The 25,667-nt window shown below is 31.0% G+C and overlaps 1 protein-coding gene across 1 annotated transcript; it reads left to right on the top strand.

Annotated features, from left to right (window-relative positions):
• The first annotated feature begins 18,271 nt into the window (after nt 1-18,271).
• LOC114716869 (multicopper oxidase LPR2-like) lies at nt 18,272-22,854 on the top strand. Its single transcript, XM_028901940.1, is given in 5 exon segments — nt 18,272-18,539; nt 20,229-21,114; nt 21,117-21,685; nt 22,330-22,425; nt 22,515-22,854. Coding segments are annotated over 4 exon segments (1,746 nt in total). The 5' UTR covers nt 18,272-18,302; the 3' UTR covers nt 22,384-22,425; nt 22,515-22,854.
• The last annotated feature ends 2,813 nt before the right edge of the window (nt 22,855-25,667 follow it).

Here is a 25,667-nt window from a genome sequence, read left to right as displayed (position 1 = left end):
ATCTTAATAACCACTATAGAAAGTAAAACCACGTATTTTATTTATAAAAATGTCATTTTTTTTTTTCACGACACTTTTCATTGTAACCACTGTTAAATTGTATCGTTATATGTATTTTTTTTTTTTCCCGTAGTAGTGCAAAGAGAAAAATGGAGATATCGAGAAAACGAGCATAAGTGAGAAGAAAGAGAAGGGCAAATTTGGTAGATAAAAATTCAAATGGGCATTAAATGCACCCTAATGGTAAATGAGTTTCCTAAAAGCTCGTCATGCCAAATCTCTATGTTCTCCCGCACCCAGCCTTCTCTTTAAAAGTTGGTTGGACAAAAAGCTCACCCAAATAACGCAAACATTCCAAATGATTCCAAATGTCCATTTTCCAAATTCCCAGGCATGCTTAGACCTTCAAACGATGATTCAAACACGTGCTAATTAATTAGTACAAGCGAAGTCGATTGCATCATTTGGGTATACATACTTTGGGCCACTTTGTTTTAAAATTAAAATAAAAGTGATTTTAGTTATGTTTATAACATTTGAGTCTGGGAAGAAAGTTAATGACTAAAGTTTTGTATAAAAGCTGATGGTTATTATTGGGAAGTTACTTACACATGCTTAAGGGATGCTTATTATCAAGTTTTAACGATCAATAAGGTTATTTTCCATCAAAATTTTTAAAAAAAGTTTTGTATAATTTAACTTTAACCTCAGCACGCACTTAATTACACTTTATATTGATTATACTTAATGCTGTTCATAATCGAACTAAATCAATTAGTCAAATCTTAAGACTCATTTGGTTTTTTTTTTTTCATCTGGTCGGTTTGATTTAAAATACACACACATTTATTAATAATTTTTAAATACTAATTGCCATTTTTAATAAAAAAAGGTTTTTGAGGAAAAATGAGAAAACTTTTTAACTATTAATTAGCATCTTTAATTATAAAAAGCTGTTATAAAATTTAAAAAAATCTCGTAGACAATTGTAGACAACATTTTTTTTGCCAGCAATTGTAGACAACACTTAACTAATTATAATAGAACTTTTACGAGTGAGCTACAAATAACTAAATTTGGGAGGGGCGGGACCTTAGACGAAGTTGTCGAAAAAGAAAAAATACTCCCTCTCTTGGTATAAGTGCTATTTAATTAATTTATATGGGTTAATAAAGTTAAATAAATTAGTTAATTATAACAAATATAATATGATCTTCCTAATTAAAATATTATAATATATTAGATGATATATCAATTTATAAATGAGATCAATTAATTAGGAAGAAAATAATTAGAGTGAGAAGTAAAATGAATTAAGATTTTATATTTAAAATTAAAATCAACTTTAAACGAGTTCCTGTGTTAAGAATAAAAAGGAGTAAATTTGACACCAGACAGTCTGATCTAGGCTTTTAAAAGGCAAAAACTTAAGTGAACTGAACAAATTGGTATTGACAAAAGAAAAACTAATCCAACTCATTTTCTTTTAAAGTTGAAACATTTACGTTTCAAGTATTAATCAAAAGTCAAAACAACCCATTCACATGGGATGCACTTATACATGTTAGGTTTCAAAGACAGGTACAGGTATTAATGATACATTAATTATATCGTCCAATGTGATTTTTTTATAAGCTATTACTCTTGTTTTTTTAATTGTCACTTATAATAGTTTCTTACGTATCAAACAAATCATTAAATATATAAAATCTTTCAATTTTACCTTTATTAAATAGTTAGTATATTTTTTTTTCACACATTTCGTCTCTTTTCACCTTTACATTTGCTTGTCTTACCTAATAAGAATAGAATTAGAAATGAAGCATTAAAAACAATATAAGTAATAAATAAAAAGAATCAAAATTCCTTCCTACAAGTGACAATTAAAAAGGACCTAGAGTGGTACAATTTAATTTAAATATGTCTAAACATATTTTTACTTTTATTCTCAATAAATTAGCGTCTTCCTTGTATCTTTTTTTCTCACTCCTTGTTTTTCTTGCTTATATCTCTCCAAATAAAGATATATTTCCTTATCCAAAAAATAAGAGTACATTTGAAAAAGAGGGTTAATATTTAATACCATGTTTAATTGCTGAAATTTGGTTTCATTTTAATTTTGATCATTGAAATTTGAAATAAGTGGTTTTGGTCCATTAAATCTTGTTCTAGAAATTAAAATTTTTTAGATGGCTAGATCAAATTGAGACCAAATTAGGATTAAAACCAAAATGAGATCAAACTTCAAGAATTAAATTGCATTAACCCTTGAAAAAACAAATACACTTTTTATATTTTCTCTGGTCCTATTTATAAAACAAATAGAAAAGATTTTCTTGCTCTTATTTATAAGTCACATTATTAAATTTTTATCGTAATGTATTATTTTGTCCTTTATTTATTATGTTGTAAATTGTTATACTGTTGGGAAGTGAAAATATTAAATAAGGATAAAATTTAAAAAATATTATATTTTAATGTAAAATTAATATTTTAAAGTTTTTCTTGATTTATGTGGAATATACTGAAAATTTCTTATAAATATAAATAGAGCCAAAGTATTTATTACTTTAACGAAAATTAACCCAATTTTCATCTATGTTGGGTTATTTGTAATTTACCAAAAAGAAAGAGTAGTAAAAGTTCATGCGCAAACAATTAGGCATGCCCTCATGTGGAACTCATTATTGGAACTAGTAACTCATTGAATTATGGCCCCAGATATACCTAGCTTTCTTAATGCACCAAGAGCGACTTCATAAACATTTAAAAAAAACAAAAATTGATATTAGTAACATTTAAATAATATATTACTCGTAATTAGTTTTTTTTTTTTCCTGAATACTCGTAATTAGTTGAAAACACGCAAACAATGGGCGAGCCCTTATATGTGGGAACTTACTCTTGAGAACTGACTCATTAAATTATGACTAGTTGGCTTGATGCCCCAATAGTGCCCTCATAAACATTTAAAAACACATTAAAAAAAGTATTGATTATTGGATTAATAATTTAATATAACATATTAATTAGCAGAAACACGCGCAAAAGTGGGCATACCCTTACGTGGACCTCATTCTTGAGAACTAATAACTCATTAAATTAATAAATTATAGCTCCAATTCCAAATTAATATACCTAGTTTTCTTTAATGCAACATAAGTGCCTTTATAAACATTAAAATAATTAAATCTTTAGGTAAATATTATACTAATCAGTAGAAACACGCAGTGGCTGGAAAACAAACAAACAAAACAAAAGAGAGAAGCGCACATGCACAAACTGTGGGCATGCCTCTGTGGTGGAACTCATTCTTGAAAACTACTAACTCAATAAATTATAGCTCTAAATATACATAATTTTGTTTAATGCATCAAAAGTGTCTTCATAAAAATTTAAAAAAGTTATAAAATATTGAAATTATTAAATTATGGATTGGAGTATAGATTATGCCCATCTTCATATTAAATCCACCCTCATTTTAACGAGTGGAGTCAATGCCCTTGGCAACTAAGTATCAACAATTGTTTACAATGAAAATTGATTCATTCATTGAACTAATCGAGATAGTGATTTATGATTATGGTTGAATTTGGATAAACATAATCATAATTAAAATAATATAATTAATTAAAACTATAATAAAAGTCATATAAAATTATGAAGAGAACAACGCTTAAATGAAAAAGACATTAATCCACATGTAAATGGAACATTTATATTATATAAACTACACATAATTTAACAAAACAAGGTTATTAAAACAGAAATATCTGACAGACTACGACTTTGTTTAACCCAAGATTATATCGGTTTAAGCTCAATAAGAAGGAAAACGAAAATCCAACTCGTTTAACTTGTCTAAAACTCTTGATCAAACTGGTTCAATAATTCATTAGTTTAACTAGCTCACCCAAGTTAGGTTTTCATACTGTATGTATAATGCACACAATTTGACAACAAACATCAAACTGTGGTATTATTAATTAATCCAAATTTAAATTCGAACTACTTAAACGTTGCCTAACCTAAGTGGGAAGTATAATTCACTGATGTAATATTATATTTTAAAATCAGCATTGAATCTTTCATTTTAATTAGGGGATACCAAACTCTTTCCACTTGACTCAATTAGCTAGTGTTCCCATATTATTTAATCTTTACGCACACATGTGGATGTACCATATTGCTTTTGATCATATGCAAACCAGACGACCATTTGCATGAAGCTGCATATATTTAATTTTCCTTTATAATCATTCTATAATTCGGCAGCCAAAAAGTGGAATAATAAAATATTAGAAGATACATATAAATAATTTTAGTGCGTACAATAAATTTAAAATCTCTAATTATGGTCATCTCATTGGTTTTATTCAGCATTCAGATGATTACTTATTTTTAACGCCTGCTCACTTTTTATCTTTATAATATTGTAATTGCCATCCTACCTGGCGTGCATTGTTATGCGCCCTCTCTCTCACACACACACACACACACATCGCCCACTAGAAAATGTTGCTGAAGGAATATGTTTTTCAGGCTCCAATAAAGTTACATCCATTTTAATTTCACTTTGACTACCATATGAATTATCAAGCACCACTTAAAAAAGCTAATTAAGGGGGAAAATGGAATTTCAGCGCCAAATCAGAACGATAATACTACCTCTAGTGCTTAATATAAAAAATAGCTGAGAGATTGGATTTGATCCTAAATATAAGATCTCAATCTATTTTATCTCTCATATTTTTCTACAATACCCCTATCAATTTTAAGGAGTTTTTATTAAGAGATAATTTTAATCATCAAATGCGTATGATTTAAGAGGATAGTTTAAGAATACCAATATACACTTGTGACAAATAACCTATTTAACTAATTTTCTTAATACCTTCAAATTAATTATTTTTAGTTATTGTATTAAAGATCGAAGGTAGTAGTACTCTAGCGTCTCAAAATTTTAAAATGTTAATTAATTAAGGACCATGATCTTTTACTGACTCATTAAAAAAGTTAATTGACTAAAAATATTTCTATTCACATAAAAGAAAATAATAGTTGCAGAGTTTTTAATTTATGCTACCTCTGGTTTTTTTTTATACAAGATTTGGTTTGTAGCTCTAGATTTTATATTAAGAGTTTGATATAATATTTAGTAATCCAATTGAAATTCTCGAAAGCTAGGTTTGAAAAAATATGCACAAATTGAAATGTTTAAAACTTAATTATAATTGTTTTTAATAGACCATTTTGTATTCACTCTTTGATTAAATAAAATCGGAAGTTGACTTGACTTAAGAATATAATTTATACAAATTAGAAATTCTGAAACATTAATTGGAAACCATTTTAATTAAGCATTTTCTTTCAAATGTATTCTTAATTTTTAAAATAATGGAAACACTAGGGGACAAATAATGCACAAATTGATAACCTTGGAATTTTTTTGTAAAAAGAAAGAAGAAATTTAATATGAATTATTATCTTCAAATAATTTTCTTCAATCGTTTTCCATAGTATCCAGCTATACTCTAAGGACTTTTAATTTGTACATTTTTTTTTAAAGTTGGTTGCATTTTTTTTAAAATTTGTGTACTAGGTCTTGACCAAAGTAGGCGAATTAAATTTTCACCGCATGAATTCATTATAATACATGGTTCTGGTTTAGTGGCAAAGTAGGCGAATTAAAAGCTTTTAGTTCTTGGTTCGCCTCCCCTCAATTTAGGGGTGAAAACAGGCTAGACCAGGCCAAGCTTCACCTTTAACGAGCTAGGCCTGTGGTGAGGCCTGTTGGCCTGAGTCTGGCCTGTGACCTGTGGTCTGTGAAAAGATTTTTATGTGGCCTAAGCCTAGCTAGTAATCAAATCTGACCTTGCATGTGGCCTGTTAAGAAACATGTATTTTTGACAAATTTTAAACATATATAAATCAATTCAAAATTACAATAACTCAACCCAAATTATCCAAATTACAAACAAAAAATATGAAATAATTAGGAATAGGAATAGCCAAATGGGAACAACTTGATTGACCTAAGTTAAATTTTAGCACTTGTAAATTTATAATTTTAACCCCAAAAAAGATAATAACAAACCCAGGTCACCTGATAGGCCTAATAAGGTAAACAGGTCCTTTTACAGGCCTGAGCCTGCTCTTATATTTAAATAGGCCAGGTCACATACCCCTAACAGGCTGTCTAGTCTATTTCCATCCCTACTCCTCGTGCCTTCACTTGAAAGTTAATATTTTTTAATCAAATTTTGTATAAAATTTTAAATTTTAAATTTCAAAACACCATTCATAACTCTAGGTTTTTTCTTTCTTTTCTCCCTCACTCGTCACTCCTAAGTTTTGATTGGCTCCTCCTCTCCCATATCTTGAAGGGGACTCTTAATAGGTACAAGTTAAGAAATAAATGGGTGGGTTATGGAAGCCAGTTCGTCTCGCCCATTGCACAACCCCAGTTATAAGTGATAGATGGAAGGAGTTACTCCTAAATAGACTTAATAAGCTATGTGAAGAATCATGGCTTCAAATTTCAACACTTAGTAGCAATAAATTCTTATCCACTAGGGTTGTACAAAACCCCGATAATCCGGTCTAGTCTAGTCTAACATGAGGTGGTCTAATCTAGTCCAGTCCAGATAAACAATATGATAAAAACATACCAGACTGGACCAGCTAGCTGGTCGGGCTGGATTGGGTTCGAGACCAAGTAGTTAGACCACCTAGAATGGTTCAAGTAATTTTTTTCAAAAAAAAATTTTGTAACTTAGAATGTTGTTTTTTTTTTATTATTTAATATTGTTAGAAAATCTTATGGACTTATGATCAACTCTTAATATTTTGGGATGATTTTTATATGATTATAGGTTTTTTTTATTGTGCTAATTGTGTTTATTAGTATAAAATCTTGATTCCATAAAGAAATTTTTTTAAAAAAATGAAAATTGAGGTCCTAGACTACCTGGATCAATCCAGGTGGTCCGGTGGACCATGTCTAGTGTAGTTTAGCCTGACCTTGGGTCACTATTAGACCAGACGGCCAGACCACGTACTACCAAATCTAACCTGACAAAAAATTAGACCAGACTTTAGGTTGGGCTTTAGTATGATCCAGTCCATCCACTGTGCACCCCTAGTATCCACAATATTAAAATGGGATAAAGGTATATTTAGCACACTGATCTTATTTCTTAAGTGCATCTAGCACCCTAACTTTTCTTATGGTACGTCTAGCATCTTGATCTTATTTTTTGGTGCATTTAGCACTATAATCATATTGTTGGTGCATCCAGCACCCTAATGATTAGAGTGGTGGATGTATCATGTAATTGAAAAAATAACATCAGGGTGCTAAATGCATCATGAAAATAAAATCAAGATATTAGATGCACCATAAGAAAGATCAGGGTGCTAGATGCCTCTGAAAAATAAAATCATGGTACTGAATACACCTTTATCCTATTAAATGATGCTCTCACTTATAGTTTTGATGAGTAGTTAGTCATTCAATTTAAATTCTAGCTATTAATCAAATTAACTAGCCATGCAAGTCGGCATTAAATGCAATTGTTAGAAAAAGTATAGGGAAAATTTCATTTAAGGACAGCAGAAGAGAATTTATATCAATCGACCCCCAAAACATTCTGAAATATCACTGCAGGATCAAGAGACCGAACTGAAATTAAAACTAAAGGTAAGATTACAGTAATACTCCTCACTTTTATTTTTTTAAAAAATAAATATTAATAGACGCCACTGTTCTGGCCTCCGGCACTCAGGTGTGCACCACTAGAGGTTGGACCTCCGGTGGCCGTTATTGTAGTTTGGGTGGCTGGAATTTTTTTTTTTAAAAAAACAAGGTGGCTAAGGGAAGGTTTGAACTCATGACCCTTGGCATACTAAAAATGATGTAACCACCAAACTAAGCAAGCCATTCAATCATATGATGCAAATAAAAATATATGTAACAAAACAAACGCAACTATCCAAGTATAAGTGAAAAGTGAAATTAGGCGATTTACAAGTGAAATTAGCAATTTACAAATAACATAATAAAATTGACAACCCAAAATGCAAGTGTTTAAATGCAAATGAGCAAGTGAAATTTGAAGATTTACAATAAAAGTTTATGGATTTACAATCCAAATTTGGATATTCACAAGAAACACAAGAGAATTCATAACAAAATGTAAGTGTTTGAGTGCAAGTGAACAAGTGAAATTCGACAATTTACAAATGAAATTCGACGATTTATAAGTGAAATTCGACGATTTACAACAAAAATTAGGTAATTTATAAATAACATAATGGAATTCACAACCCCAAATGCAAGTGTTTAAGTGTAAATGAGCAAGTGAAATTATTGAATTTCACTTGTAAATCTATAAACTTTTGTTGTAAATCTTCAAATTTCACTTGCTCATTTACACTTAAACACTTGTATTTGGGGTTGTGAATTCCATTATGTTATTTGCAAATTATCAAATTTTCGTTGTAAATTGTCCAATTTCACTTGTTCACTTACACTCAAACACTTACATTTTGGGTTGTGAATTCTCTTGTGTTTCTTGTGAATAGCTAAATTTGGATTGTAAATCCATAAACTTTTGTTGTAAATATTCAAATTTCACTTGCTCATTTGCATTTAAACACTTGTATTTGGGGTTGTAAATTTTATTATGTTATTTGTAAATTGCTTAATTTTTATTGTAAATTACAAAATTTCACTTGTAAATCGTCTAATTTCATTTATTTACTTATACTTGGACAGTTGCATTTGTTTTGTTGTATATATTTTTATTTGTATTATATAATTGAATGGTTTGCTTGGCTTGGTGGTTACATCACTTTTGATGTGCCAAGAGGTCATGGGTTCAAACCTTTCCTTGGCCACCTCGTTTTAAAAAAAACATGAGGTCCAACCTCTGGCGACGGCCACCTGAGTGCCGGTGGTCAGAACAGTGGCGTCTATTAATATTTATTTTTTAAAAAATAAAAGTGAGGATATTATTGTAATCCTACTCTTAGTTTTAATTTCAGTTTGGTCTCTTAGTCCTACAGTGATATTTTAGAATGTTTTATGGGTTGACTGATATAAATTCTCTTTTGCTGTCCTTAAATGAAATTTTTCCAAACGTATAACTATTGTAAACGAACACGCTAAGTTACAATGGATAGGTCCAACTTCCATAGGTGCTAGGATAAAAGAGTACGAAAGATAATAAACAAAAATTGGTATTGAGTATAACACAATTTCACTTCAAAAGAGCATTTATAAACAAATATAATATCAAGGTGTAAACTAATACTTGTGCTCTTCATATTTCCCAAAAATAGCAAAACGATGAATAGAGCTCTTTGTAAACGGCTCTACAAAATTTTTTTTCCAGCAACAATGCCAAATGAATTTAAACATAATTATAGACGAAAACAAGTTTTAATAAGTGAATAATATATTGCCACTTGTATTAGTCATCGTCAAATTGATTTATAAACAATTATGTTCTCAAAAATTCAATTTAGACGGCTTCCTCAATGAGAACGTTAGGCATAATTTATTCGAGTCAAAATGATAAACGAATACATAGTAGTGTAAACCAATAAGAAACAAATACAGAGAACAAAATCACTTCAAGGGTATAAACATGAGTTAAGGTGGAAATTTATTTTGAAATTTAAAATTGTAGTAATATTATCCTTTGTCATTAAAAATGTTAACAGTCAACGTTACTATTTTAATTATCAATATTAGTTTTTTAATGATATGTAGGTATAATGCCGCTACGGTTTTAAATTTTCAGGACAAATTTGCTCCTTAAAAAGCCCGAGTATCTAGCGTTTCTGAGTGAAAATTTCCAAGGTAAATTTACATGCTGACTCATATAAACATTCACTATAAAAAGAAAAGAATATAATCAGTGTATCTTATAAAAATAAATGAGAGTGTAGGTCTACCATGATAAAGTCTTTTTTTTTCCCCCTTTGGAATAAGACAAAATGATATTAAGAAAATAAGAGTTTTTATATAGTATAATACTTCTCTGGTCCTATTTATAGGACAGACAGAGAAGATATTTTTTAATCTTATTTATAAGGTATTGAGAGAAATTTTTTATATGGATATATAGTTTTACTATTCATTTATTATTGTGTTGATTTTATTTATATCAGATATAATGTATATTGAATAAGGATAAATTAAAAAATTATTAAATTTTAAATAAGAGTTAGTGAAATTTAATTTTTCTTTGTCTATATAAAACATATTAAAAATAATTTATAAATAGGATTAGAAAAGTATGTTGCAGCCAGCACAAAATCGTTAGAAAAACCTTTTCTGGACCATGATAAAGTCAATACATCTTTTCATGAGCACTCCATATTTGTTAAATTCTAATCCACCAATGTAGACATTTATTATTGGCTTTAATTCTTTTCTACCTTGGTAGACATACTTATAACAGGATAGAGTTCTTTCTATTGTGTACTCGTTTGGTTTTTAATATAAAATATATTTAATTTATTTGATTATATTAATAAATTAATTATAATAAATATGATATTTTTTTCAAAATACTCTAATAATCTTTCTTATTATCCTTCCTTCCTTTCTTATGTAGTTATGATTGAAAAAATATTAATAAGGATAATTTAAAAAAATTAATAAATATAAGAAACATGTCTTATATTCAGGATTAAGATCAATTCTCAATTAGGTTCTATATATTAAGGAGTAGATGAGTAATTCTTTTTGTTTATTGGGTTTGTCTTATACCATGATAAAATGTGTTAAAATTTGTTTAAAAATCAAGGTGTGACACTTTGGAGGACGAAAATGTACAAAAATATATATAATACCTATATAGTGTTAAGAAAAACCTGAAAACTTTAAGGAGTCAAGGTGTGCCAGTCTTCCCCCCTCCACCACTAGTTTCTGAATCTTGAGAAGAACTTCTCTAAAAGGACTGGCGTGGCATTAATTCCATCACTCCCTAAGAATCGCATATAAGTAAACCATACATGTGTAATACTCCCCTGTCCTTCTTTATCAGAGAAAATTAATCAAATTACGTTATTGAAAATATTGGTTGAAATTAGTTGATGAAGACAATAAATATGTATAAAAAATGTGAGTTTTTGCCAAAAATACCCTTATTATATGGAAGAGAGATAATATGTTGTGCTGAGAGAATATATGAAAATTAAATACAATAATATGAGTAATATGAATAATTAAACAGGGTAAAATGAAAAATCAACAAATAAAATTTGAGACAACTGAAAATTGGAGAAATGGGTTCTAAAATTTTAATAAAAAAGTAAAATAAAAGAATAACAAAAATTAATTGAAACTTTTCAACCCCATTTCTTCAATTTTTTAAATCAAACTCATTAAAAAAAATTTTATTTCTTTTTCTCCGTTTCTTTCATACCAAATGTACCATAAATGTCTCTTTTAAAAAAAATGTCATACTCCATAATTTTCTCTCATAAAAAAGAACAGAATATAATTATTTAATAATAGCTAACTCTAATTTCTTAAATTATTGTATAACTTGGTGCGTGCTTGCGTGTAAGAGAAGACTGAAAAGCTAACGGCTAAAGGCAATATTTCAATGGCTGCAAGAAGTGCTGCGTCTGACCACATTGTTCTCTTGGTTTCTTTTAATCAATTCTTCAAAAGTGGTTCCGTATGAACCTTTAACGTGGGACGGCGGGGATAAAGCAGCTAGGGGACCTCTCAATCTTGTGTTCTATGTAATTTATAAAATTATAAAAATTAATATCAATAATATGCATGATACAGATTGGAAGTATTTTAAAAACCATAAATAATACTACTTTCAATTCTTAATATAAAAGTCTTGACTCTTGATTCTATTTTTAATAGGTTTTTCCCAGTTCTTCAATTCAAAATTCAATTTTCTATATTAAAATAGAACACCCCAATAGGTAAAAAAGAGTTATTGTTGCTTAATATGTAAAGTTTTAAGTTGGAGAACTTGTAAATGTAAAAAATGTAATTTTAGAGAATTATATTTATTTAAATTCGGGATGGTTAAGAATTTGATGTCCCATAGAATGTGAATTTTTGTTTTATTTATTGAATAATAAAAATAAATAATTACAAAAGAAGGAAGAGACCAGACCAATATGTAAAATATAAGTTTTCGTTTTATTTCTTGATTTGTTAGATAATCAAAATTCTAAGCAAGGAATAAAAGGTGAAGAGGGATTAATTCCCTTTATGAAAAATTAAGCTTTTTTTTTTTAATTACTTCCACCGTTTCAATTTATAAGACATCTTTTTGCCAACAACTTTATATAAGACATTTTTGGGGTAGATTGCGAAGACCACTGAAGCTCACTAAATGCAGATAAAGCTTAAATTCTTCATAAAGAAACATAAACTTCTAAAAATGCCCTGCATTACTCTTGTGGGGGGGGGGAGGCCGGACATTTAATACTAGCCCCTTAACTGGCAGTTAATTAATGAAGAGTATTTTTGGCATAAGCCCATTAAAGAATCATTTTTTTTTCAAGCTGAAATATTAAAATAATCAAAAAAAAATTTATAAATAGAAAGAAATTTAATACTATAAAATTTGTTACACATTATTATAAGGTACTTCTAGTCCTTTTTTCAAAAAATAAATTAGGAGAACATCTAAACAAAAATCTTTCTAAAATTAAAATAATTTTTTTACATTCATGCAAAAAGAAAATAAATTGTAAAATATAGAATAAATTGTTGCTTAACTTTTTAATGTGTGTGAGGTAACAAATTCTAAATTTATGTGGAAATTGGAATAAAATAAGTTCTTCTTTACTCCTCCGGTCCTTAATATATAGGACCGAAGAGTATATTCTTTTGTTTTTGGTAAAAAAAAATATGGGGCTCAAAGACCCAAATTTATACTAATGTGAATAAAGGTCTTCTATTTACGGTCAGAAATAATTTTTTTAAAATTTTTTACAATTTCAGTATAATGGTTAACAACTTTTATAACGCTATTAATAACAGGTTTTTTGAAAAATTTAAAAAGTAGTATTTTTACAACTTCAATAATGTCGTTAACAAATTCCGTAATCATATTAACAATTTTGGTATGTTGTTTGTTTTCTTAAAAATTCAAAAAAATGGCTTTTTTATAACTTTAGCAATAACAACTTTTGTAATATTATTAACAACTTTAGTATAGTAGTTAAAAATAAATTTTCAAAAAATTCAAAAAGGAGCATTTTTACAACTTCAATAATGTTATTAACAAATTCCGTAACTCTATTAACAACTTCGGTATAGCATTTAATAACAAGTTTTCTTAAAAATTCAAAAAAAATGACATTTTTATAACTTTAACAACTACTTCTTTTTTTGAAAATTTTTACAACTTCAGTACAATGGTTAATAACTTTTGTAATGCTATTAACAATAGGTTTTTTGGGAAATTCAAAATGTAGCATTTTTACAACTTCAATAATGCCGTAACAAACTCAAAAACCTGTTGTTAACCGCTATACTGAAGTTGTTAATAGCGTTACAAAAGTTGTTAACCATTATCTGAAGTTGTAAAAATTTTCCAAAAAATTGTTTCCGGTTGTCAGAGCTCTAGCGATCAATTGTGGAATTTTTTGAAAAACTTGTTGTTAACTGCTATATTGGAGTTGTTAATAGCGTTACAAAAGTTGTTAACTGTTATACTGAAGTTGTAAAAATTTTCAAAAAAAATTGTTTCCAACTGTTGGAGCTTGTTGAATTTTCCAGAAAACCTGTTGTTAATTGCTATATTAAAGTTGTTAATAGCGTTACAAAAGTTGTTAATCATTATCATGAAATTGTAAAAATTTTCAAAAAAAAAATTGTTTCCGATCGGCGGAGCTCAGGTGACCAATTGTCGGCCGGTCATCGGAGCTCCAGTAACTGCTGCTGCCGAGCTTTGGCAACCGGCTGGCAGTGGGGTTTTGGTATTTTAAAAACAATAAATAAAATAAAGGGCAATGTGGTTATTTCAGCAAATTTATAAATGCCAAATTAGTTTCTTGAGACTAAATTGGGATTTCTTAAATTCAGCAAACCTTTATAGTATTATGAAGTTTATTTGTCATTTTTCTGTCTTTTGCCAAGGGTTTTCTAGACTTTCAGAAATATGGTGAATCCTTAATATTGGAAGTACAGAGCAAAAATAGTATCAAGGTTTTTTATGCAATAAATGAATAAGAGCTTTCACTACTACTACTACTCCTACAAAAAAAAAGAGCATTTTATGACAGTTAAAATGAGTTTTTCATGATTGTTTTGAGAACGACATATATGCCATAAACATAAAAAAGCAACGAATTTCATAGCAATTATATGAATAATCGCCATGGACAGTTTATTTTTTTACCTTCCCTCTCATCTTATTGATCAGGATGAAACAAGGGAACAAAGTCCTAAGGGAAGGGGTTGAGAATCAATAGACCAATAACTTGCCACTAGCTAAAAGCATTCCGATTGAGCAAAAGTAAACCCTTTCCCTACCATAATAGCATCACCTAACTCCGCCTTTAATCCCCAAATTGAAACCATCAAGATTTGATGAAGGTAAAATCAAAGACTCATATCTGATAAAATTCATGAGTTTCAGGTTGTCAAACTCATATCTGCAAAATGAGGGAAACAAAAATCAGATTTATTCAAGTTTTCAAGTATCAAAATATGTTTAAACAAGAAAAGAAACAAAACTCAAATCTATTCAGACTATAAAATCTACGGAAAGAATAGAGGAGAAAAAAGTTATATTTTTAATCAAAGAAAACAATCAAACCACAAAAACTAGAAAACCTACGGAAAGAATAGAGGAGAAAAGATGAAAAACTCATAAATAAGGATGAAAAAGATGACATGACGGTAATGATGATGGAAGAACATAGAGGAGACAACATAAGCAACAGATAAATGCCAGCAAAGGTACGAGGAGGGAGAAAATTGAGTAGGGACAACAAAAGGAAATGATGAGTTCTAACTGTGAAAAGTGAAAAACCATCACATGATGGATAGAGTTTTAAAATTCTGATAAACTTTTTAAAATGATTTTTTCAAAAACCGCCTTTTTCATATAATTACAAAAATGCCACCATTATGGTTTAACAGCATTTTGCCTGATGACTATCATAAATTAGCATCATGAAAGCTTTTTTTTTATAGTAGTGTTTTACACAATTTTATGAGTATTGATTGTTGTTAATTATTGACCTGATTGGAACTTCTCCATTCATAAGCTATGATTTGACTTATTATTTGAGTTAGAACAGGATAACTTCTAGTTGTGTAAGTTATAGGACTTAAGTTACTCTCTTCTGCTCTTCCTCCTGTTGTTATTATAAGAAACAATTACAAAAATTATGCGATTCAAAATATTAATTAAATATAGTTAACAGTAATAAATGTATAAGATATATATATAATTTTTTTATGATACTTCTTTGATTCTATTTATAAGACACTTCTAGCATGTTTTATATAGACCAAGAAATACTTTAAACTTTATTAACTCTCATTTAAAATTTAATAACTTTCTAACTTTATCTCTATTTAATACACATTATATCTCATGTAAACAAAGTCAACATAATAATAAATGAGGGATAAAATTGTACATCCATATAAAAAATTTCTCTCAATGTCTTATAAATAGGACCAAAAAATATATTTTCTCTTTACCCTATAAATAGGACCAAAGGAGTATCTTTACTCGTATAGAGAGCACATGAGACATAATGAATGAAAATTTCTTGTAGAGAAATAAGAAGTGGCATATATTTAATGGGAATAAAAGTAAAAACACTAGTTTAAACTTGTAGACAAAGAAGATTTGTTTCTAACATTTAGGGACACCAAAGAGATATTTTTTCTTTTTATAAAGAGAAACATATGGAGTATTTTTTCTATAAGAGTACAATAATCGAATTATGTGATTTGAAAAATAGTTAAAATATATTAAAAGTGATAAATATGTGAGAAATACACTTTTCTTTCAAGTGTGTTCTCATTTATACTCCTCTGGAAGAAGAAAATTTTTAATCCTATTTATAGAGCAGAGAGAGAAAAATTTTATATAGATGTATAATTTTATCTTTTATTTATTATTATGTTGACTCTGTTTTCATGGGGTATAATGTATATTACATAGGGATAAAATTAGAATGTTGTTAAATTTTAAATTAGAGTTAATAAAGTTTAAGATTTTTCTTGATTTGTATGAAATATGTTAAAAATAATTTATAAATAGGATTAGAGTATTAAAAAGCAAGTAAGGAAAAGAAATAAAGTAGTAATGAGAGAAATAAAAAAAATGAACGTGATATGGCAAGTTGTCAACTTTTTTTTTTAATTAATGCAATGTATAAAATTAATTAGGGATAAACATGATGAAAATACATTAAATATTTAAAAAAATTTAATTACAATCTTATAAAAAGCATCAAGACAGTTCAAATTTTAAATTCTTAGAACACAAGGAGAATCAAAGTAGGACTAATTCTTTAAAAAAGAAGAAGATATAACTCGAGTTGCATAAAAAAAAAAAGAAGAAAGACAAGTTATGAAAAAATTCTAAATAGCATATAGTTAGACTCATTTGAGTTGCAGTTGGCAAAAAACAAAAAAAAGACTAACTTGAGTTGCAAGAAAATAAATGCCAATTTATAATTTCCTGAAGTTTCAAGTTAATACTCTAAGTATAAACTAATGATAACACTTTTATTCTCATTTAATAAAAAATGGGAACGTTGTAAATTTAAATAGCAACCCTGCAATTAAATGTTAACAAATCATGCTGTAACTTTCAATTCTTTAGTAAAATCATTTTTATATTTTAAAATTTAGGCATTTAAATAATTAAATATTTGATTAAATGTAAAAAAGAAAATATTAAAAATTTAAGCACCTATCGAAATGATTATATTAAAAAAATTTAGAGTATGCTTTTCAACATTTAATCATAGAGGTACCATTTAAATTTTTTTGCCACACATAGATATCCTTCTATTGGAGGTAATTTTATATGTGGTATTGTTAGGCATTAAATATGGACACCTCTTCTAATAAAGATTTGAAACTTAGTTTATCACATTGTGAGGGGCTTTTTTTTTTTTTGTTATTCCATTAAAATTTTTAAGTCTGACATTTTCAATTAAATGAAACTAACAATATTAAGATTGAGATTTTTTAAAATCTAAGGGAGTAACTTGAAACTTGATATAAACTTAGAAGACCAAGCATAAATTTCAATCCAATTTTAAGAGTGTGTTTGGCTTAAAAAAAGGAGAGAATGGGAGGGATTTTAATGGAAGAAAAAAGAAGAGAGGAGAAGATAGAAATTTTAACATTATCTTATTTAGATTGATGAGAAGAGAGAGGAGGAGAGGGATTTTTTATGATATAATATAATTGATAAGAATTTTTTTTTGCCATTAATAATTGATAAGAATTTAACAATTATCATCCCTTACACAGATGATACAAGATCAGAAGAGTAATATAAAAATATTAAAAACTAATTATAAGCATATTAGTTAAAATAAGCTAAAATGTCATCCTTTCCTTCCAAATTTCTCTAATTAGATGAGGGAGAGTTATGAGGGGAAAGGAGAAAAAAAATCTTAAAAAATCTTTTTTCTTCTCCTAAAAATTTTAGCAACCTGAGTAAGAAGAGGGAAGCAAAATCCCTCCTACTCCTCTTCTCCCCTCATACCAAACAAGCCTCTAAATTTCTCCTAATTTAGTCCTCAATTAAATATAAAGATTGGCACAATTTTAACTATTTTTATTATAATTTAATAATTTTATTAAAAACATATCTTGAAAACATCTTCTAATTCTTCCCCCAAAAAAAACGAGGGCCAGTCACCTCATAAAAGCATCATACCATGAAAACTGAGTTTTATGTATAAAAAAATGGTAGATTCGGAGGGCTTTCTTTTTTTACCTGGATATATAAAAGGCCGAAAATTACCTTACAAACATAAACTGGGGTGGGGAGCAACGTATGATTCCTTCGGAGCGCGTCATGTGTGGCTTTCTTGAGTTACACATTTTTCTATGCAAAAAGCAGACATTGACAAGTTTTTCTAGCCACAATAAATAATAAATAAATCCACAAAAACCAAAGTGCCCTTGGCCTCAATAAAAAGTTAAACTCTTTTTCCCTCCCACCCTTTATATACACACATAATTTTCCAAACCCCCGTCTAATCACATTCACATCACCATCACCGTCTTCTTCTTCTTCATCTCTCTCTCTCTCTCTGCCATGTTCATACCACTTCTGCTTCAGAAACTGACCTTTCTGGGTCTGCTATATGCATCTTTCCTTATCTCTTCTTCTTCTTCTTCTTTTTCAATGAATGATGATAATCTGATAGATTCATCGAAGCTGGAGATGTTTGTGGATGAGGTTCCTGATATGCCCAGAATCCATGGCTACAAGCTTGTTCATGGAGTCCCCAAACCCAAATCTTTACATATTGGCATGTTCCGCAAGAACTGGGTACGCCTACCTTCATCTCCTTCCCCCTTCTTTTCATCAAATTCTTACTGTTATTATAATTGAAATATATATATATGCCTTTGTTGTTTTTGCTTTGTGTCCTTCGATAAAGCCTAGAATAACACAGACAATTACATGGGTACATTGAAACTAGTGTTCGAGGTTGAAGATGATATGTTATTGGACGGTTCTTGATTGTTTTATGTGGGTACTTAAAACAAGCAGTACTAAGTGAGTGCTTTGTGTGGCTGTGAATGGCAAGATCTGAAAGCACCATATAGTATCTTTTTTTTTTTTTTGACCAGAAAAAGCACCATATAGTATCAACTCCTTGTTAATTAGTATTTAAGCAATATGACTTGAAAATTAACCTACGAATCTGGTGCATTTAATTATATTGTCGTATTATATTAATGGAGAGAGAGGTAACAACTTAATTTATTTTGATTTATTTACTGATTTTCCCATGCCTTGGAGATGTTTCGAACCATGCCATTCTTATTCTCAAGGTGAAAAAGCAACGGTTTGTATCTTTATATAATGAATTTGGATTGGAATCTGCTTCTCTTTTGTCCACTTCCTTCATAAATATCTTATAATCTTTTTTTTTTTTTTTTTTTTTTAAAAGATGACCCATTGCTTAGAACGTCTATAAAATATATTTCTTTTTTTTGGTTTTGATATTTTGAACAGTGAGACTAAGATTTAAATTTAAAAATAAAACATTTTTTTTTGGCGTCACTCTTCCATGAGAATTATCACATCAACAGCCTACGAAAGTAGCCTACCAAAATATTTCTTCCGTGTACATATTTTATTCAGCGGATTAAAACATAATTAGATAGGTAGGTAAATAATAGCAATTAAATTGATTCTAACTATATATATCTATATATTATATTACTATAAAGAATAAAAAAGATACATCAAAGAATACTTCAGAAAGGGAACAGAAGTGGGAAAAGTATATATAATCATTTATTTATTTACTTTCTAATTGTCTTTGGTTGGTGCCAGTGTGGACACTAGAAAGTGGAAAGTTGCTCGATAATAATCCTAAGTGTGATGGAAACAGCTAGCTTTGGCTCAGCCTTTTGAGAAGTAGTTCTAGAATGTTGTGGACCAATAAAAACTCTTTTTTTTTAATTAAAAAAATTCCCTCTTTTTTCTTCCAATTTTTTAAAAATTATATTATTCAAATTTCGTGGCTTCAAATTTTCAAATGCGAGTTTATTTGTTAACACCGATTAAAACCATGTCAGTGGAAAGAAAGCTTCAGAATTTGAATAAATACCAAAAGAATTTGTTCCCACACAAGTTCCCTCCAATTTTTCTGTAAGAATTCTTTTGAAATACCTTTTTATCACTGAGTATAAGTTGTATCATATTTTTTTCATGGCCACATCTTTTTTATTTTACCCTTAACCATTTGAAAGTTGTAGAAAGTATTAATTACAATTTACAAATAAGTTTTTTTCAAAAAAAAATTGAGTGGAGGACAAAAATGGAACTTTCACTGACTCTTATACCTTATTTATTGAATGAGTACCATTTGTTTGAAAAATTCTTTTTTAAACCCAAATGGATCAAGAGAGAAAATGACCCACAATAATATATATATTTCAATTTAATTGCTATATATATGGCAGACATATTCTTCCTTAAGCAGTGTTTGTTTCGGTGGTGCAGAAATTTCATAGGGATTTGCCTCCAACGCCTGTTTTTGCTTACGGCGTGGACGAGCGTACTGCAACAGTTCCTGGTCCAACAATCGAGGCCATACATGGCGTTGACGCCTTTGTGACGTGGAAAAATCACCTCCCTTCAAAACACATACTCCCGTGGGACCCAACTATTCCTACAGCCATACCCCACTCAAAGATGGGCATTCCTACGGTCGTTCATCTCCACGGTGGGATCCACGGGCCCCACAGTGATGGCAATGCAAACGCATGGTTCACCAATGGATTCAACGAAACAGGACCCACTTGGACTCGAAAGAGCTACCACTATCCCAACTACCAACATCCTGGAAATTTATGGTATCATGACCATGCTATGGGGTTGACTCGAGTCAACCTCCTTGCTGGTTTATTTGGGGCCTACATTATCCGTCACCCTCCGATTGAGGCCCCACTTAGACTACCTTCTGGTAATGTCTGTGATCGACCGTTGGTAATCTTCGATCGGAGCTTCCGCACTGATGGGTCCATATACATGAATTCTACCGGAAACAACCCCACCATACACCCTCAGTGGCAGCCTGAGTACTTTGGTGATGCTATTATCGTGAACGGCAAAGCCTGGCCTCGCATGACAGTACAACGTTGTAAATACAGATTCCGAATAATCAACGCCAGTAATGCTAGATTCTTTAGATTCTTCTTTACGAACGGCTTGGAATTCACCCACGTGGCATCAGATTCAGCATACATTGAAGAGCCAGTAACAACTAAGGAGTTTCTGTTGGGGCCATCTGAGATCACAGATATAATTGTTGACTTTTCTCAATCAAAGAATGAGACTGTCATCTTAGCCAACAATGCAGCCTATCCCTACCCATCTGGTGATCCAGTGATGAATCTAACAGCAAGGTGATGAAATTCTTCTTACAGCCCAATCGAGATGCTGACACGTCACGAGTTCCCAAAAAGTTGATAAAATACCCCCAAGTGGATTTATCCAGTGTGTCGCGCACACGGTACATCGCAATGTATGAGTACACTAGTGACGCGGACGAGCCTACTCACTTGTTTCTGAATGCAAAACCATATGAGGCCCCAGCTACAGAAATTCCCAAGGTGGGGTCAACGGAGGTGTGGTATGTGATCAATCTGACGGAGGATAATCATCCGCTGCACATTCATTTGGGACTGTTCAAAGTGCTGGATCAGACGGAGCTGGTGAAATCGGAAAAGTTCAAGGCTTGTATGGAGAAAGAAAATGACGCCAAGAAGTGCCACGTGGACATGTATGCACGTGGCAAGAAAATAGAGGTTCCGGCACATGAGAGGGGGTGGAAGAACGTTTACAAGATGATGCCCGGGTTTGTGACGAAAATTGCTGTGAGGTTTGGTTACATACACACAAATGCATCATATGTCTTCGATGCAACCGATGAACCCGGCTACGTTTATCATTGCCACGTAAGTATCTAAAGTACTTTTTCGATCCTTAATATAAGACCTATTTATCCAATTTGATTAGATTAAGGAAGTTAGATAAGTTAGTTAATTATAAAAATGTGACACGTTTTTTCTAAAATACTATAATCATCTTCTTAATATTCCATCTTCTTCTTCTACTTGATTATAGTTGAGGGAGTATCTATAGGATAATTTAAAAAAAATTAATAAATAAGAGAAATGGATCTTATATTTAGGACCAAAACTAACTTAATAATTGGATCATATATTAAGGACCGGAAGAGTATATACTATTATGATAAAGTAGCATTCAATATCTTAATGTTATTTCTTATGCATCAAGTACCATAATTTTTTTGGCAAAAAAAGGAGGATCATAATTTTATTTATGATACATCCAACCAGGACTCTAATGTTATTTTTTAATTATATCTAGTATAATTCTGATTTTATTTATAATTTAGGGTGTTGTAAATACCAGGAAAATAAAATCAAGATTCGAAATGCACAATAAATAACATTAGACTGTTACTTTTTGTGCATTATTATTTTAATCTTTTCATCAATTATGAATTGGTATTAATCAAAGTCAGCTCTAATAAGTAATAATTATTAATATGCTGTTAAATCACAATTATATACAGATATTGGACCACGAGGACAATGCGATGATGAGGCCCTTGAAATTGATAAAGTGAGATTTATGACTCTGAACAAATGCAAGTGGGGAGAATAATCTGGTAATTTCCATTTCTGTAATATATAATCTATGTCCATATTGATTTCTTGTAATAATATATATTTCTTATTTTATTTCTTTATGGTGCAGGAACATCAAATGATTTTCGCTTTTGATCAGGAAATTAAATAATTAGAATATGTAATACATGAAGAAGGGAATAGCTACGTCGTAGGTTTTTGTAGAAGGTGCTTTGAGAGCTTCTGGAGTGTTCACAAAGTATTTTATGTAGTTCATAGTCAACAAGGACGGAAAAAAAAAAAAAATCGCCTTGTAAGTTTGAATAAATTAATAAAAGTATGGATAGTTGGTTATTAGGGTGCCTTAATATTTGTAATAATTACATCGATTCAGTGTTAATTTGTCTCTTCATGAATGGATATAATGCGAGTGGCTTGGTTCATTGGATGTGGCGATTCGTAATTAGGTCTCACTTTGTTGTTCATCATAATGATTTTTTTTTTAAAATTAAAGACTGAAATTCTTACAAAATAGCACCAGTACAAGGCGAGTCTTAGTTTCCTCTCTCAACCTCCCCTTCCACAATGTGGGTGGTTGATTTAGGATATAAAAGTTGTGCTCCATAGAATGGGAGAATTTAGCTAGATAATCAGCTGTAGGGATAGACTCCCTACCACTATAAATTGGTACAACCTTCCAATCCCTATGCATTATAAGTCTAACATCATTAACAATATCTTTGAAAGGGTACGTTTGCTCACATCCCCTACGAAGCACAGACAAGGCTTCTAAACAGTCCGTATATAACATAATATTCCGGTAGCCTTTATCCCAACATATGTATAGACCGTGGAAGATGCCCAGTAGTTCTGCAATCGCTGGTGGTACCAAAGTAAGCTTGCAACTGAATCCCACTAGCCATTGGTCATGACTGTTCCGAACCGCACCTCCACATCCAGTTCTGCCATCTTGCAATACTGAACCATCTACTTCTAATTTAACAAAATCGTCACAGCTTTGAGGTATGAAGTCTTTCTTAGGGCGGAGACTGGAATAGAATCTACAGCTCACCATCAGGTCTTTATCCCAACAGGCTCTGAAGAAACTATCATTTGCATTTGAATAGGCTCCACCTTCATGAGAATCAAAAAGCTTACCGGGAGACCCATATATCCCAACATATGTAGCCAAATAGGGTAGCCCAATGGATTTTCTTCGTGTAAGGACAACCTGCGTCTGTAGAAAGATTCCATGTGACCCATTCTGGGCCTTCCAAGGAGGTGAATGTAGGCCATAAATGTGGGTCAACTACTGATTTCCATCTTTGGGAGGCATTGGCACAATTCCTTAGTGAGTGCATAGAGTCTTCTTCTTCTTCGTACCCAAATGGGCATGTTGTTGTCACTGCAATTCCTCTTTTACGCCTTAAGGCCGCCATGTGTGCTCTGCCATGAGCAAGAAGCCACATGAATGATCGAATTTCTTTGGCACTTGCCATCTCCATAGTAGCTTCCAAATGCTATCTTCCTGTCTCTATGTACCTGCAAGGAGGAAATTGTATGCAGATTTAACATTAAAGCGATCATCAGTGGATGGCCACCAATAGTATTTATCCTCTCTTCTGTCCTCATGGGGTGGGTGTGCGCAAGTGATATGATTCACAACATGGTAAGGAAACTAATCGCGTAACTTCTGTATATTCCACTCTCCTATAGATGTCACACAGTCTACCACTCTTTCATTCTTATCTACCCAACCTTCATGCCCTGGTACCAGCTCAATGGGGGGTCTATTAACCTCTAACCAATTCTCAAACCAGAAGGAAGTAGACATACCATTACCAATTTTCTTGGCCAATCCACTTTTGAAAGTTTCCCTAACCTCACAAACACTCTTCCATGTCAGGGATTGGTTGGCTATTTTGTTCACAACAGGATTCTGCATGCCACCACAATTGTATTTGCTTGTTAAAACCTTAACCCAGAGTGCTTCCCTGTCATGCATCAAGTTTCAACAAAGTTTCATTATAAAAGCCTCATTTTGTTTCCTAAGGTTCTTGATCCCCAAGCATCCTGCTTTCTTGTCCTGAATCACCTGTACCCAAGCCAGAAGGTGGAGTTTTCTAGTTTCTTCTTTTTCATCCCAGAGAAATTTCCCACTAGTCTTCTCTAAATCCTTGATAAGTTGTTTCGGAATCAACATTGTCTACATGTAATAGGATGTAAGGGCAGATAACATTGCCTTAATAAGTATGGCTCTGCCAGCCAAGTTCAAGTAGTTTCTTTTCCATCCTGATAGTTTCCTGTGCACCTTTTCCAAGATTGGGGCAAAGAGGACATAGGAGGGTTTCCTATGTATGAGAGGAATTCCTAAGTATTTCCCTAGGTCACCAGTTAGGCCAACACCCATCTGACTCAACTCAAGAGCTCTGGAAATATGGACATTCTTTGAGAAACACACTTTTGTTTTAGTTTTGTTCATCGTTTGTCCCGCATAGTGACAAAACCTCTTGATACATTGATTCATCACATCTACCTGATAGGCTGAAGCTTCCCCAAAAAGTACCAAATCATCAGCAAAGAACAGATGGGAAAGAGGGGCTCCATTCAAATTAATTTGGATTAGGGTCCACTGACCATCTTCCACAACATCAGTAATTATATGACTCAGTTTTTCTATACACAAAGTGAAAATGTACGGGGATATCGGGTCACCCTATCTAACTCCTCTAGATGAGTCGAAACTCTCAGTAACTTCCCCATTCCACAAGACCTGAAACATTGGGTTTGAGATACACTCCATAATCACATTTTCGAGATTCTCTTCAATTCCTGCCTCTCAAGGTATCATATATGAAATTCTACTCTGGATGATCATAGGCTTTCTCCAAGTCAACTTTCACTGCTAACCAGCCTCTAGGACCCTTCTTGGTCTTCATAGAGTGGATAACTTCCTAGGCAATGATTATGTTATTGCTGCTCCGTCTCCTTGTAATAAAACCACATTGATGTCTGCCCACTAGCTTATTCATGATCCCCTTGAGTCTTCTACTGATAATTTTTGTCACAATTTTATAGTTGACATTGAATAGGGAAATTGGTTTGAAATCTCGAATGGTTTCTAGTCTATCTGACTTGGGAATCAGGACTAGATTGGTGTTGTTAATAGAGTTCACCCTTCTAGGTTCCTTGAAAACGTCCTTTATCATCTGAAAAATATCTTTTCCAATTACATTCCAGTATTCCTGGTAAAAGTAAGCTTGAATGCCACCCAGTCTTGGTG

The sequence above is a fragment of the Neltuma alba genome, unplaced genomic scaffold, assembly GCF_004799145.2.
Source record: "Neltuma alba isolate B1F8T4 unplaced genomic scaffold, ASM479914v2 tig00011696_pilon, whole genome shotgun sequence".
NCBI lineage: Eukaryota > Viridiplantae > Streptophyta > Magnoliopsida > Fabales > Fabaceae > Neltuma > Neltuma alba.
This window is presented reverse-complemented; position numbering and strand designations above follow the sequence as displayed.